The 16,264-nt window shown below is 53.5% G+C and overlaps 3 protein-coding genes across 3 annotated transcripts in view; 2 read left to right on the top strand and 1 right to left on the bottom strand.

The window, feature by feature from the left end:
* AKR1A1 (aldo-keto reductase family 1 member A1) overlaps positions 1-16,264 on the top strand; it is a 357,612-nt gene that overhangs the window by 111,132 nt on the left and 230,216 nt on the right. The gene's annotated exons all lie outside the window — the stretch shown is intronic.
* On the bottom strand, positions 99-10,958 carry HECTD3 (HECT domain E3 ubiquitin protein ligase 3). Its single transcript, XM_048944976.1, has 21 exons — positions 10,516-10,958; positions 9,729-9,889; positions 8,971-9,063; positions 8,534-8,669; positions 7,969-8,084; positions 7,569-7,682; positions 7,029-7,111; positions 6,510-6,675; positions 5,977-6,058; positions 4,875-5,057; positions 4,174-4,226; positions 3,778-3,842; positions 3,264-3,367; positions 2,822-2,941; positions 2,380-2,469; positions 1,804-2,010; positions 1,347-1,476; positions 1,016-1,090; positions 720-801; positions 534-605; positions 99-293 (listed from the first exon to the last, which is right to left on the bottom strand). The coding sequence occupies exons 1-21, from the start codon at positions 10,834-10,836 to the stop codon at positions 209-211; spliced, it is 2,538 nt and encodes an 845-aa protein (XP_048800933.1). The 5' UTR covers positions 10,837-10,958; the 3' UTR covers positions 99-208.
* On the top strand, positions 10,896-15,411 carry UROD (uroporphyrinogen decarboxylase). Its single transcript, XM_048944996.1, is given in 12 exon segments — positions 10,896-11,068; positions 11,071-11,120; positions 11,123-11,178; positions 11,843-11,955; positions 12,042-12,121; positions 12,400-12,462; positions 12,558-12,755; positions 12,965-13,126; positions 13,266-13,403; positions 13,599-13,699; positions 13,902-13,968; positions 14,105-15,411. Coding segments are annotated over 12 exon segments (1,251 nt in total). The 5' UTR covers positions 10,896-11,010; the 3' UTR covers positions 14,270-15,411.

Below are 16,264 nucleotides of genomic sequence, written 5' to 3'. Positions count from 1 at the left end.
GGAACAGGGTTTCATTACTGCAATAACATTTACACTCCAAGCCAGTTCCAAATGTCTGTGTCCAAAGTGGTACTGGTTACCACTGCAGGAAGCCAGGCTTCAGACCTAGATGTTTATTATATATACATAACCTGGGGGAACAAGGGAGCTCTTCCCATTGTATGGTTTTGTCAAGTGATTGTCCATGCTGCTTGGTCAGGCTGCAACATCACTCCTCCCATGGACTCATGTCTGTGTCAATGGCCACGCAGTTGTAGGCCGCATAGCGTAACTTCTCTTCACATACCTTGGCTCTAGGGAGGGATGAGGGGAAAGAAAGAAAGAAAAAAGACAAGAAGGAGTTGCCATTTCTGCATCTGAGATGACAAGATGAAGGCTATGCTTCAAAAGCTGCTCACAAAAAAAATAAAAAAAATATCACAGTAGCCACATGATGCTGTTGCATAGTAAAGCAATGGGGCTCTGTGGGTCAGCATAGAGGCTGAGAGCCCAGACACAGAATCCCCCAGTGGCAGAGAAGCTGCAACACTTACGTGGCATAGTTGGGCAAAAAGAGGGTACTGGAGCAGGTGGATGACTCTGGCAATGCATCTGTTGTCTCAGAGCTTGAGGAAAGGTGACAAACTGGTTAGAATCAACAAACCAACAAGGAAGAAAAGAGCAGGCCACAGATTCGTTTGGTCTGCTAGCCTTGCAGTCTGAAAAAGAAACAGACTCACCCTAGTTTGTCAGGATAGATGTAGATCCGTGCTGGGAGGCGGCTTCTGCCAGTAACAAACCTGAGAAAGCGACTGCGATCCTCTGTGAAGGGAGAACAAAGGTATCAACAGATGCCAGGGCAATATGAGATCAAGCACAGCCACTTGCAGGTATCTCCTTTGTCCCAGCAGCTTGCTCCTGCTTGGCTCCCATCTGTTCCAGGCAGCAACGAGGGTGGTTTCAATCCCTCAGTTCCCAGCCAGCACTTAGGGGTTGTCACAGCATCAGATGTGCAGTGGCAGAGCAAATCACTCACCATTGGTGAAGTTGTTGAGTGCTTCCCAGAAGTACTGAACGCGGGTGTCCAGTGGCTCAAAGTCCTCAAAGCGAGCTGCCAGAGGATACAGAAAAGGAGTTTTAGAGATCTCAGCTCCTCCAGGACAAACTAGAGCATGGCATCCCGTGCATATCCATGGACCCTTCCTGATCCTGTTAGTACTCAACTAAGGGCAAGAAGACCACAGACCCACTCTGTCATCATAATAAAAGCCACTATGTGCATCCCACAGCCCCCTTGGCCCAGCATGGAACGAAGACAGTCATTCTGCTTTCAGGGAATGAGCTTTCAGCAGAGGACTTCCACTTACTGAGTTTCTTCAGGGCATCAACTGTGACTTCAGGGTCTCCACAGACTTTCTTTTCCAGCTCCTGCCAAGTGAGGAGGTCAAGAACAGCTTGGGGTACTACCTTCAACAGCCCAGCTTGCATAGCCATGATCTGAAAAAGAACCAAGGCAGTTGAGCAGTGTGTCTTGCCTACTTTCCTGGCTCAGGGTTGAGCCCAAGTACTACTGAACTGAAGCCAAGTGACCGCTCCCATGCTCCATGGGACCAGCAGAGGGGAATAGGATCCCAGAGAAACGCATTCCAGTTCAATTAGGAAGCCTGTATTGGAGCTGGAAATAAAATTCTGTTTCTTATGTTGCCATCCACCACCCTAAAGGACTGTGTGCTATCGCACTAACGAGCACAGGGACATTAAGCACTACACACACTGGCCGTCACTGGAAATTCAGTGGCCACTCACACTATGGAAGAGCATTACCTGCTCCTTGCTCTCCTCCAGTCGAGCTTTCTGTACCAGACGGATGAACTCCTTACGGTCCTCATAGCGGACCACGGTGTTGCTGCCATTGGGAATCAGCTCCACCATGCGCTGGTCACTCAGCACTGTTGTGTAGGTCAGCTCATTCCCAAATTTGAACTCAAAAGTGTCTTTGTCCATCACTTCCATCACCTCCAGGAGTTTCACCTGCCCAGATGAGTGCTTGTTAGAGAGATGCCCAGTGGGCAGAAATATACCTGGTCCCTCATCATCTGCTTTCCCCAGACAGGGACTAGAATGACTGAGACAACAGTGCAGCATGAGATATGCTGCCCTACAGCTGCACTTGCTGCTTTAGCAGACCTTGGGGCACTGTATGTGCTGAAAGCGAGTCAGCACTGCTTTGTCTGTATCAGCTGTGAGATGTATTAAATGCTAATAATGCCCTCTCTGTGCATTTTTCGTCAACGCATCACTGGAAAATGCAAGTACAACACAGGAGCAAGTACACAAAACACAGTCTTGCAGAGCGTCACAAGGAATAGGCACAGGCACAGCCTTTCACCAGCCTCTCACCAGCACCGAGTCCACCGCAGCAAAGTCTTTGCTCCAGCTGACCTCCTCCCCTGTTAATTGTTTCCATACAAAGCCAGGAAGAGCCAAGACCTGAAGGAGAACGGCAGTTCTGCTGAGTTTGTGAGAAAGGAGATAGCCCCAGGATAGAGATGGGGTTCAACCACGGTGGAGGTTCCACCACATTCCCTGTCTACATGCAGGGCTCATCAGGTACCTTGGCCTACACAGAACTGAGCAGAGACAAGACCCCCTCCCTCAGGTTCCCTGCAGCATCTCACGAAATTCAGGCTGTGAGCTCTCAGCCCCAAACCCTGACAGACACCTTTTGTCCCAGTGCATGATCACAGGGACCTTCCCATGTTCCTGCTGAACAAGTGGCACAAGAGGACTGGCAATTCCCTTTGTGGCAAACCTCCACACAGAGATGGGGTTTAAAACTCACCAGAAACTCCTTGCCCCTCAGAGCTGCTCCCATGATCTGCCCAATCCACTCATACTTTGGGAAGTCTTTACAGGAGGGGTTGGGGACATACATGTCCCTGGCTTCTCCAGTGCTGTTACCCTACAAGCATAAGAGTCAACACTCAGCCCAGCATGAAGCACTACAAGCAGCTCTTGCAGTGACACTGGGAATTTTCCACAACAGAAGAGGGCTAGACCCCATAATCTCCGTGGCAATGTTCCTAGTAAGGCACTTATCAAATTATCCTAAAACCAGATGTCACAAAGCAACATACTCAGTCCTTTGTAGTTAATGAGAATAGGCTTTGGACTAGCAAAGATATACATCTCAGGCATGAAGGGGGATACGAACAGTTTTGCTTTGACAGGCACAATTTTGGGCACTTTCCACTTTCTGCCTCAAGCATCCCAATCCACAGCACCTGGTTAGATGTGCGCACAAAGAAGGGCAGGGGCACAGGAGTGTCTGCTGAGCTGGGACACAGCTCCTCCGACATGTCTGCCAGGCTGTCCCGAAAACCACCACCTGCAATCCCAGAAGAATGGCATTTTTAGTGATAAAACTGCTTGTGTGCTGACTCTCAGGAGCACAGAAGCAAGATTAGGGGTTTTGATCCAACAAAGTCCAGAGCTAAATAGCAGACTCCTGTCACAGCCCTAAGGCACCAGGGGAAACAAGACAATAGAAGCAACACCACTGCCTGGCCCATGTAGGACAGCCACTGTCAAAGCTGCTGCTAGTGACTAATAGAGGTCTGACACCAGTGTCAGCACGCAGTACTCCTCATGCACAGCACTGCAGAGGGTGGCAGGACAAGGTGACCTGCCTTCCCTTTCTCCTCCAGCAGCAATAACACCAGGAGCAAATGAGAGCCCCTGCAGCAATAACTGCACCATCAACCTCCAAGTCTGCCCCTTTGCCCACACATCCCCTACCTTGGTCAATGATTCCCTCTGCGATGAATTTGCACTCCCACCACTGGTCGTAACGCAGCGGCCACCTGTAGAAAACCAGGCAGGCCTGAATTGCTGGGGGTGCTCCGTGCACTCAGATCCAAGGAGAAACTGAGGAGGCAGCAGGCAGAGCAGGGAAGCCAGAGGCCTAGGGCATAGCAGCCTGGGCTTAAGACAACCTCAGTCTCAAGTCAGCAATCTCAGAAGGGAGGAAACACCTTGGGAGAACAGGCCCTTGTCCCGTGTCTGAGCTGGCTCCTGACCTAGCAAACCCTCTCCAGAGGGCACAAAGGGCACACAGGTGCTTGCCAAACACCCTGCTGTTAAAGAGGACATGCTCCCAGTACTGATCCCCTCCCTACACCCAGTGTGGCTTACCTATAATCTAGAGGCTTTTCAAACTTGTCAGAGGGCTTCAGGCCTTCATATACCTGCAACAAGTAGAGATCAAAGCTGGTATCCCCTCTCCAGAAGAAATGGTGCCAAGTGAAGACTGGAAATTGGAAGGAATCTCGTTTGTTTCAAACCCTTAAATATTGACTGAAACTGACCCCTAAGTGGCCTAGGGGCCCTTCACTTTTGAAAACATGACATAATTACAGTATTTTACACCACTTGCAGCTTCCTAGCTTCAGAGGTACACTAAATGCATTTGCACACTGAAAACTGTTTGTGCACACATTGAGCAATAGATCTTTTGGAGACAGAGGGAGAACTACAAGAGGAATATTAGAATTGCTGTAATACCACAGGACTGTGTGCAGCTGCGTTATTATTGTCACAGAATTCTCTACTGTCCTTTCAGTGTAATAAGATCGTTATGCTCTGCATTAGCAACGTGTCAACAACAAAGCCTAATACAGAACAAAGACATCAGCTCTGATATTCAGATATTCCTGGATAAGAGATCATCAGCCCATGTAATTGTAGAGCCTAGGAGTCATGTAAAGAAGCCCTGAAGTCACCAGGTAACTCTAGCTCCCAAGCTCTTCCCTCCACCCACGTCCCCCTGGTTCATTTTGGTTTTAGGATGCTCCACTCTCCTCAAAGCATGAGCTCCTCTCCAGGAGGAGAAATACCTGAGTGAAGACAGCATTCTTGCAGCTGGGATCCAAGGCAGGGTTGTCTCGGTGCTCCATAGCCAGACGTCGGTTGATGTAGAGCCGTGGCATGAAGTTGGGCTTGCTTGTCTCTGAATCCTTCAGACACTGTGTAATGAGAGCCGTGCGCCTCTTGGACAGCAACAAGAACTGCTTGATATGCTGCCAACAGGTAAGTTCTAAACGTCAGAAGTGTCCAGCGCCCAAAGCACATTACCTACTTCCTAGGTTCTCCCCAGAACCACAACCTCCCACACACAGCCACATTCTCCTCAACAGTATTTTCTCTAGCTGATCTTCTGTCTCCAAAGACTTTCCTTTCTGGCTTAAGAGACAGACCGAGCCCAATTCTCCCTCCATCAGCAGTCATCTGATACTCACACTCTAATGTTGCTTGGACTCTCCCTCACTTTCACCAGAACAAGAGTCTTACTATTCCTCCTACTTGTAATGAAACCAAGCTCTGCTAGACAAACAAGAATCCTTAAACACTCTGGGTTTTAGGCTAAGCTGGCACAGGGATTACAGTGTTCTATAGCACTAGGCCTGGAAGCACACAGAGTTGGACTACCCTAGCAGTGCCCGGCACATTCTGGGAGAGAATGTGAGGAAAACAGACAACTGGAAGGATGATTGAGTCTTACGAGAAAGACACGAATCAAAAGCCAGAAAGTAGTTATTGGTAAGAAGCCCTGCCATCCAGACACAGCCAGTTCAAAACTGCTGGCAGCAAGTGCAGGAACAGAGTGTGCTGGGCTGGGATCTACGAGGGGACGTATGCCCAGCTCACACACCCAGTGCAGCTACGCTCTGAGTCCTTTTTTGGGTGATGTGCTCTCACCCCCAGAGCCTTGGTTTCATTCTTCTTTTTACTGCATAGCTACAACATTTCCACATCAATGTTCTAGCAGGAAAACAGTCTCAAAACAATATCGCCTTTCACAGCTTTAATGAAAGGAGCTCAGCCAGGTATTTCCCTTGAGCTGCTTTAAAAGCAACAAGCGCTGCCTGTCTCCCTTGCCACAGCCCAAGTGCAATTGCTCTGCCTCACTGAGGCCCCACAAGACACAGAGGAACTCACCTTGAGTTTGCTGAATGTGCCTACAGTGTGGTCCCAGGCTGGCACCAAGTGATGCAAGACACTATCCAGGAGCTTGATGAACCTAAATCCCAAAGAAGAAGGTACTGCAACACCCTGAAGGGAAAGGGGCCTTCACAAACCTATTCCAGGCCAGGCACTCCAGACACAAATAGAAAAGTAACAACTGATCCAAATACAAGTCACTGATGTTTTAAATCTCAGAGCCTGTAGCACTAAATTCCCATTGCAGCAACTACACACCCCTTGCAAGGGACTCTGTGTGCATCTGCCCCCCTATTTCCCCCACAACACAGATATGCTGCACCTGCAACACACAGAACGTTGAACTTGAGCTGCAAGAGTCCTCTTAAAAACGTATGGAAGCTACCCAAGAAAACCTCTGCTATTTTCTCCAAGGCCCAGGATGCCCATTCCAGGTGGAGTCACTGAGCTTTGAGCTCCCAGCCATTACTTGCACTGCAGAGGGCACCAATCACTGCAGACAGCACCACCCCTGCACTCCCATACAGTACCTCTGAATGAGCACTGCCCTCCGGTACAGCAGGTCAGGGTCTGTCCCTTCCAGGCGGGGGTAGCGTACTAAATTGGCCAGCTGGAACATGTCAGCACTGAGCCCCAAGTCCCTCTGTCGGGAGGATTTGATTTTGATGCCACGAAGGCGAACATCAATCCCATCATCTGCCAAAGGAAGACCACAGATAATACGCTAAGCCTACAAGAAAGTAAGCCTTCCAGCTGCAGCACGTCAGTACCATCTCCAAGTAGAAGCACTAGGAGCATGACCAGCTTCACCAGCTCTGGGGCTGAGCACTGAGTTAGAAAGACTTTTGTGCGGAAATGAGGAATTTAAAGAAGAGGAAAAAAAACCAACAAAATCAGAGGCAAGGAAAAGAAAAACAGGCTGAAAGCACAAGGCTCGCAAATCCTCAAGTTGCCCTGGAGTACTTGGCCAAGTACAAGCTGCAGAAATAAGCTCACTGTACAGTATCTCACAGGTGCATTATAGATGTGGCCATAACTCCTAGCCCTACCTCTGCACTCCACAATCCGGATCTCGATGACAGGCAGGTGTGTTGTCATGTCCTCAAGGACGCACACATCCCCAATGTAACTCCTGCAAGCACAGCACAGACAGAGGCTGCAGAGCTGTTCCCTTGCCCAACCTGTCAAAATTCACTCGGCTGCTTGTAAGGAAAAAGTTGCATCCTTTAGAATGGGAGGCTGCAGGAGAAACCCAGACCAGCAGTGCCACACAGCTCACACGAATATCCAAACCTCCTGCTACCTCAGGCGTAGGCAATGTCTTGTTCAATAAGACAGCACAGCTCTCTGAATTAACCCAGCCGTGCCAGTTGCTAACCGTCAGCAAGTCCCCCCATATGAAAGGCCAGGATTGCAGGAACTGGGAATGGGGTTTCAAAGTGTTAGACTGGAGAGATGGAAAATGCCTCTCCCAAGACCCTGAGCCGCTAAAGTGAGGCTGCAGTTGGCATGACAACTTGTAGTTGGGATGCCCAGTGCCTCAAGCCCTCGGAAGGGCCACACTACACTTCCCACCTCCATCCACTCACTCATCAATGCCAACATCGTTCAGTTTCTTCAGATTGTCCCCCTCACCCCCGTACACGGCGACGCGCTTGGGCATGAAGTTCTCATCAGTGGTATCAACAGTCAGCAGGAGCTTCCTGCAAAAGGAAACAAGAAATGAAGAGAGAGCTCTGCTTCTGAACAACTACCACTGCTCCTCCCTCACGGCCTGGCCACACCTGTACCAAGCACATGCAGATGGCACTGAGACCCCCAGGTACCTGTGACAACACTGGCTAAGAGCTGCTCAAACCCACAGCCAGAGCACAGGACAAGGAGCAGGGAGGGCACGGTAACTTAGGGCCACGATGGACTCATGCACAGCACAGGGGCTGCAGTGCCCATCCCAGCAGTGAGCCAGCACACAAGGGAGAGATGCCTCACTTGACAATGGTGCCTTTCTTCATGTTGAGCCGCACCCAGTGCTGGCCCTGCGACCCATCGCTCTCCCAGTACGTGTCAGCATGGCTGTCCGTCAGACACGACACATTGAAGTCTTCCTGGAAAAGGACAGTGAATGAGGAGCAAGTCAGAGAGGGATAGGATTGTTTCTCCTTAGTGGCTACTTTTGCCATGAATCATAGAGCCAGAGGGTATCAAACTGGCCCGTTCCTATTTGCTGGCCTCAGGGTAGACACGGGGAGCACAGACAGCACAAGACACTGGGACTGGCCTGCTAAGGTGCTATGATGTCACACGCACAAGAGCATGAAACTCTCCCTAAAATCAGCTTAGCAGCTAGCATTAGTATTTACTTACCAGACCACAGCTTGCACAGTTCATCCAGGGGCTGCATTCCCCTTCCAAGACTCCACCTTATCCCCCACATCCACATAACACAGACCAGACCATCCCAGAGTAGGACAGCACACCCACCATGCACAATCCCCAGCCCCATGGCACAGCAGGGTTGATCGAGCCCTGTCCCTTTACCCTACAAACTACTCACCGTGTAGGATGAGACATCAATACTGTCCACATACTGCTTGACGCTGCCCAAGTTCTCATCCTCCTTCCCAATATGATCATACAAGAAATGCACTAGGTCTTCATCGCATTCGTAAGTCCATGTTGGAGGCACAAACCTACCAGGACAAAGAGGTTAATGATCTTAGAGACCCAGGGACAGCAAGGCTGTATCAACCCCTGCCAGGTGAATGGGTCAGGACATGGGTAGGCCCATGTCTGCCTTGATCTTCATCTTGTTTTCTGGTTCATGCTGACTTATCTAGGACAAGACTGTGTTAAGCAGAGCTCAGCTTCTCCACTGCCTGTCTTGCTCCACACCTCAGTTTACAAGAGATGGCTGTCTGAGCAGCAAGGGAGAGAAAGCAGCTTGTACCCACCCACAGCTGAAGTGTGCAGACACCATGAAACAGCTCCTACCGAAGCTTCTCTACTGCAGCTTCATCCTGGTCCATGGGCTTGGGTTTTGCTCCCAGGCGCAGGGAGTAAGTCAGATCCACCACTTGCTCCCACCTGAAACAAGATGGAATGAGAGAATCCCAGGGGAAAAAAAGCAGGTACTCGAAAAGTAGCTGGAAGGGGAAGATTCGGGTTTAAAGCCACACCACATTTCATCCTCCATATCTTTATCACACGCCTGTTCTGTTCAGACAGTCTTTACTTCTTCCAGCCAATAACCCCAGCTGCATTGGTGAAAATGACCGAGCAGAACTGAGTAACTCCATGTCTGGGTTCCCTATTGCGTCACTTTAATATAAGAAACGGCCAAGCAGGCTGGGACTTTTCAGTCCAAAACACAAAGAACCAAGGGAAAATACATAAAAATCTCAAGCAGCACAATATGAGCAGATGAGAACTTCTCTGCTCTCACACATGCAAGGAACCGAGACATCAAATAAAGACAGTAGGCTCAGATTACAAATAAGCTCAAGGCTCTAAAATAGGGATCTCAGGTTTAAGGCTTCTCCAGCTTCTCACTGTGGGCAGCAAACCTTAATTTCTTTTCTAAGTCAGACTAAGTCAGACTCTGGAGACAGATTTTGAGGTTTCCTGCATATTGCACCTTTCCCAGCTACAAGGAATGCAAGATGCTAGACACGTGCTTATAAAGCAGCCTGGGAATCATATCACTTTCCACAACCTATGTGGAAGGGTAGATGTGAGCCACAACCCCATACCTGATCACAGGTTTGTAATCAACCCCAAACAACTGCTGCTGCCTCTGGATCCTCTCTGTGGACTCAACTGGGACCAGCCTGTCCCCTCCTTCTGCATGCTTACACACCAGGACCCAGCCTTCCTCCAGATCACAGCCGCTCTTGTACTCTTCCAGCTGCTCCTGTAGGGGAAAATACATCCTGTAAGGAACCCCTGGATGTCTACAACTCCTTGAAGGAGGTTGTGGTAAGGCGGAGGTTGGGCTCTCCTGCCAGGTAACAGCAATTAGATGAAAGGCAGTAGCCTTAAGTCTCCCCAGGAAAGGTTCAGGCTGGATATTAAGAACAATTTCTGCTCTTAAAGAGCAGCAATGCAGCGGCACAGCTGCACAGGGAGGTGATGGGGTCACCGTACCCAGAGGCGTTCCACAACCGTGGGGATGCGCTCACTGGGCACGAAGGGGTGGGGTCGGACTGGGAGATCTCAGAGATCGTTTCCATCCTGAATGACGGCACGATTCCACAGGCACGAACCCGCATGCAAGGCCCCGGGCCTCACGGCGTCGCCAAGGCCTGCGCCCGAAAGGGACGGGGGCACGGGGCAGCGACAGGAGCGACGAGGCAGGGAGGGAGGCGGCCGGAGGACAACCGGAGGCGGCGGGGGTGGGGGGTGAAGCGAGGCGCCCACAGGGGTCGGCCCTCCACCCCAGCTCCGGGCGCCGGGCCCCTCCGCAGCCACCGCGGGCCCCAAGCTGCCCTCCGCCCCGCGTTCGGCCCGGCGCCCCGCCACGCAGCGCGGGGCCGTTACCTTGCTGAGCTTCACCCACAGCCCCGCGCCGTTGCAGTACTCCTCGCCCGTAGCGCGGAGGCAGCCGCCCTTCCGCACCTCGATGGTGGCTCGCGCCGCCCGCTTGGAGCCCCGCGCCGGCCCGGGGCCGTCCCAGACGCTGAGCAGGCTGCGGGACGAGGCGGCGGCCGCGGGGTCCTTGCAGATCTTGTACTGCACCTCGCGGGGCACGTAGCACAGCGCGGCGGGCAGCGGCCGGGCGCTGCGGAAGCACTCGCTGCACTGCAGCAGGAACCGCAGCCGGCCCAGCACCTGGTGCGGAGCCTCTCCGCCCGCCCGCATCACGCTCCGCACCTCCGGGCCGCGCACCGGCGTCAGGAGTGAGGGAAGGTGGGGGGGTGGTCGGTGCTCGCGGCTTTACGGCAAACCCCGCCCGCCGCCGAGGCAAGATGGCGGCGCCCGCGGGCAAGATGGCGGCGCCCACGAACTGTACGGAAAAGCGGGGAGCGAAGCAAGATGGCGGCGCACAGAGGGATGAGGGCGGGGCAAGATGGCGGCGCCCGTGCGGCGTACGGAGGGGTGGGGTTACGGTGAGATGGCGGCGACCGCGGGGCGGGGCGAGGCGGGGCGGGGACGAGGGCGGGGCGGGAAGCGACGCGGGATGGACGGCGGCGAGCGGCTCCTGTAAGTTACCGGGCGCGGGGTCACCCCGTGGTGCCTGCGCGTGGGGCTCGGGCGCCTGTCACCGGGGTGGCCCCGGGGTCCCTCGCGCGGTCAGCTGTGCGCGGCACTGCGATCCCGCGCTGCGGACAGAGGGGTGGCACCGGGATCAGCGACCCTGAGCGCCGTGCTGCGGCACCGAGCTGGAGACACCCGGGGCGGCCCTGAGGGCGCTGATCCCAGCACCGCTGCGGCCCCGCTCTGGAGGTGTTGGGGTCTGTCCTCTGGCTGCCTCCCATCGCGGCAGGGCTGAGCCCTGCACGACCCCCACTTGCGTCCCCTCCTTGGGGCCCAGCTCAGGAGCAGGCTGGGGACGTGTGGCGTGTGAGCCCAGATAGCGCCGGGCCCTGCAGGCCCCCAGCCTCCCCCTACGGGAGCAGCTGCTGCCAGTGATAACGTAATCTCGCAGAGCCCCGGGCCAGGCATCGCCTGTCCCCTAGCAGGGCCCTGCTGCCCCGGAAGAGGCCCTGGCGGGTGACAGAGTCAGCGTTTGTCACCATGGTCCCAGCTTGGAGCAAACTCTTCCCTGCAGCCGTTGGCTGGGGAGCCACCGGCCCTGCCCCAGGGACCTTCTGGGGTGCCCAGCGCCCTTCATGATGACGAGCCCTGTCTGCTGTCCCTCCTGCAGCCCCAAGGGCTTCCCCAAGCTGAAGAATGACACGTTCCTGCGTGCGGCACGCGGCGAAGAGACGGAGCACACCCCAGTGTGGTGCATGCGGCAGGCGGGACGCTACCTGCCTGGTGAGTGAGGGGTGGTGTACAGGGCTGGGGGCTGGGGGCAATGGAAAGCCAGCACACTGCTTGTCACCATGGCTGGTTCCTTGCAGAGTTTCGGGAGACCCGGGCCGCTCAGGATTTCTTTGACACTTGCCGGAGTCCCAAATTGTGCTGTGAGCTGACATTGCAGGTGATTGTTCTCTGGAGGGGCTGTGTCCCATTTCCTCTCTTGGGATAGAGGTGGAAGAAACTTTAGGCCTGGCCCTTAGCCTCAAGTGACTCAGTAAGTTGTGCAGCCCAAAACCTGACTCAAGGTCCCCAAGTTGATCCATGGAGCGACCCCCAGCATCAGATAGGGCCCTGCCCCACCCTGGGGATCCCACTGCACCCCACGTGTGTGCCCAGCCCTCACAGGGAGAGGGACTCAAACCCTCACCCACTCTGCATTTTTCTCTCCACTATCCACAGCCACTCAGACGATTCCCCCTGGATGCTGCTATCATTTTCTCTGACATCTTGGTGGTGCCCCAGGTGAGTCACAGTCAGTGGTGGGGAGCAATGACTGGGTATGGGGCTGGATCCAGAACTGCCATATTCCTGCCTCTTCCATTCTACCTTGTCGCCAGGCACTGGGCATGGAGGTTGTCATGGTCCCCGGCAAAGGACCCATGTTTCCAGAGCCCCTGAAGGAGGTGGAGGATCTACTGAAACTACGGCAGAAAGTGGACGTGACTGCAGAACTGGGTTACGTCTTCCAGGCTATCACACTGACACGGCACAGCCTGGAGGGCAAGGTGCCCCTCATCGGCTTCTCCGGGGCACCTGTAAGTGATATGGGTCTGCAAAGTGGGCTTTCCTGCTCTTCCCTCTGGAGTAATGCTGGTCTTGGCACCTCCAGAGCTGCAAGGACCAGCTTGTAGGCAGGGAACGCGTAGGGCTGCTGTTCGTGTACACAAGTCCTTCTTCAGCACCGATCCCACAACCAACCCTTTCACATGTTTTCCATCTCACCCTGCTCCTCTCCTTCCTGCAGTGGACGCTTATGTCCTACATGGTTGAAGGGGGTGGCTCTGCTACAATGGCAAAGGCCAAAAGCTGGCTGTACCGTCACCCTGAAGCAAGCCACCGACTGCTACGGCTGCTGACTGATGTTGTCACTGACTACCTCGTGGGGCAGGTGGCTGCTGGAGCACAGGTGTGTCCTGGGGCGTGGGGACAGGTCCTAGCAGGAGGGCAGGGACTGGGGACAAGAAACAGAGGGGTCCAGCTTGTGGGATGAGGGACCGAGGCGCTGCATGGTACCTGCAGCTCACCCGGCCCTTTTTATCCAACAGGCGCTCCAACTGTTTGAGTCCCATGCAGGGCATTTAGGCCCAGAACAGTTTCAGGAGTTCGCCCTGCCATACATCCGAGACATCGCCCGGGATGTTAAGAGCAAGCTGAAAGCAGAGGCACTGCCACTGGTGCCCATGGTAAATCCAAGCTGCCTGGGATGTCCCTGTTTCCTGGGAGTGCATGGAGGATTATGGCTGAGGGGGAGGCTGGGAGAGGGTACAAAGGGCTGCTACCAAGGTAGCAGTGTGACAGTGTCTGTACCTGTGTCTCTCATTGTCCCTGGCATCTGGATTCCATCCCCTGGAGTTACTGCCCATCTCCTCCTTCCCCAGATTGTCTTTGCGAAGGATGCACACTACGCACTGCGTGATTTGGCACAAGCTGGCTACGAGGTTGTTGGTCTTGACTGGACCATCCAGCCCCAGGAAGCTCGGTAAGAGTCTGGCACAGCACTCTTACTTTGTCTGGCTGCCCTGCTGCATCGCAGGCCTGGAATTTTCTGGTGCAGAGGAGGGGATGCCAAGCTCCAGTGCTGTGTGAAGCTCACAGCATCCAGGAGCTGCTCTAGGGGTCCTACAGTTGCCCCTGATCTCTGCATCACACACAGCAACTCACCTGTTTCCTCCCTGCTCCAGTGCACAGGTAGGGAAAGGTGTCACCCTGCAAGGAAACCTGGATCCCTGTGCTCTCTATGCACCCAAGGTGAGCCATGGGCCTCCTGCCCCCATTTCCCCTCTTGTGACCTTGGCTGATGTCCCAGGCTGATGGGGGCAGGACTGGTGGGGACAGGTATATCAACCTGCTGAGACTGATACATGGTCTCCTGTGACATCTACAGGAGAAGATTGGCGAGCTGGTGAAGAAAATGCTGGAGAGCTTTGGAACCCAACGCTACATTGCCAACCTGGGTCACGGCCTCTACCCAGACATGAACCCTGAGCATGTGGGTGCCTTTGTGGAGGCTGTGCATGCTCATTCCCGCCACATCAATAAACATGGCTGAGCCTGGGGACAGGACTTCAGGTTGTGCACAACTACCCTGAATATGTTTTTGTCACAGGGTAGCTTGCTCCAGGTTGTGATGCAGCATTAAACTAGCACCTTCTCCACAGCACCTGCATGGCTCTAGCTGGGAGTAGGGAATTGGCCTTGGAAAAGATTAGCATGTGAGGCCAAGGAGACCCTGATCCCCATCCTGCTGGTGAGGGGACACTGATGGGGAAGCAGGGATACCAGGGAAGCAGGGTCGCTGTTCCTTTGCAGTCTATGCATTGTTATGCTATGTACCTGCAAGAGGGGATGTGCTCAGAATGCAATGGCCATCTCCTGGCACTGGGGATGCACTCACCCCTGCCAGGGGAGAAGGGGTACCTAAAGCTGGCACTTTCATGGGGAGCTCAGGGCTTATATCCCATGCCACCCTGGGCTCAGCATGAGCACTGCCAAAGCCCTCAACAACCAATGCCACAGCCCTGCTCAGGTGGAAATGGGCAGCATGACCGTGATTCAGGTTGTTATGAAGTTGGTGGTCCACCTGGCAGGACTCACCTGGAGACAGCCAGCACCCTCCAGGCACCAGCACCACCAGATGCTGCCATGCTGGCTGCAATAGCAGTTGATAGCATAGTGTTAGCAAGGCCATCACATAGCCTTTCTTGGACCATCCCCCAGCCACACATCTCATCTCCTCTGTTCCCCACGAGCAGTTGTGCCTGGGGCTCAGCACCGACTGCAAAAAGCAAAGCTGGGTGTTGGCAGTATCCTGAGCCTGGGGATACAACAACACATCCCACAGCACACAGGGCAGCTGTAGAGTGGATTGAGCACAGTGAGGAATCACATCCTGGATTGGACATGATTCTCTGTGAGCCTTCTTAGGGTGCTGGGTACCACAGGGGGGATTGAGATGCTGCATACACTGGGGATGTGCCATGCTTGCATTGCACTCAACATGAGGCTGTCTGGAGATCCCTCTGGCTTCAGAGAAACACGGTACATACGCATGGTAATGTTCATCCCTTTTATTATTAAACATCAGATGAAGAGGTCGCACACACACATACACACACGCACACAAACAAAACAAAACAAAAAAAAAAGAAGAAAAACAGACTGGTTGAAGAATGCTATTTCGGTGGCGACAGATACTGAGTACAATTGGTTTCCTGGCCGGAGCGCAGACAAAAGTCACTTTCCAAAAATTAAAGTCAAACCAGACAGCAGATAACTAGCCCATGTTCCTAACTACAAGTCACTGTCCAGACTGGCCCCGGCCCTCCCAGCCCTCCCAACCCGTCGGAAAAATAACGAAGCAAAACCTCAGAGCTGCCGGCCGGGGGCCGAAGGCTCCGCTGCGGGCTCGGGGCGAGCATCCATCCCTGCCTTCCCAGTGGGACGGGATGGGAGAGTCCAGCCGCCCCCAGGCAGCCCCATTCCCCCCCAAGATGAAGGCATGCACGCACCCACGCACCTCGCACTCACACATGGGCGCCCGTGGGGCACAGGCGAAGAGCTGGGCGATGTCCACTGGGTGCCCGCGTCGCTCCCGCGCCGTCCTCTGCCACTCGGGAGCCGGAGTCTGTGCACATCCCAGCAGAGTCCTTCATCCTTTCCTTCGCTGTCCTCAAGCGCTAGGCTGCTGCTCCTCCCTCCATCTGTCCGTCCGTCCCGGTGCTCCCAGCTGAGTGCGGACATCCGCCTCCCCCCACACCCTTCTTGCTGCCGACGATGCCGTGGAAACCTGAGAATGTTTGCGTGCTTCCTCCTCTTTTTGTCTGTGGTTGTGGTGGTTTTTGTTTGTTTGTTTTTAAATAATAGTTATAATAATAATAATAATAATAATAATAGCAATAATAAAAATAATCCCCCCAGCCCACGACAATTTCAAGTATCCCCCAAATAAAAGACAGAATTATAAATAATTATAACTTTACAATTTAATAATTGACACATATACTATAGTATTTACAGTATCATAAATGCTTTTTTTTTTCTTTTT

Source organism: Lagopus muta, chromosome 5, assembly GCF_023343835.1.
Source record: "Lagopus muta isolate bLagMut1 chromosome 5, bLagMut1 primary, whole genome shotgun sequence".
Classification (NCBI taxonomy): domain Eukaryota; kingdom Metazoa; phylum Chordata; class Aves; order Galliformes; family Phasianidae; genus Lagopus; species Lagopus muta.
This window is presented reverse-complemented; position numbering and strand designations above follow the sequence as displayed.

Coding starts and splice junctions, on each gene's coding strand:
- HECTD3 (XM_048944976.1), bottom strand. CDS start 10,836: ATGCGGGCGGGCGGAGAGGCTCCGCACCAGGTGCTGGGCCGGCTGCGG. Junction 7,683..7,968: donor AAGAAAGGCACCATTGTCAA/GTGAGGCATCTC, acceptor TTCCTTTTGCAG/GAAGCTCCTGCTGACTGTTG. Junction 3,843..4,173: donor GAAAAGCCTCTAGATTATAG/GTAAGCCACACT, acceptor GGTTTTCTACAG/GTGGCCGCTGCGTTACGACC.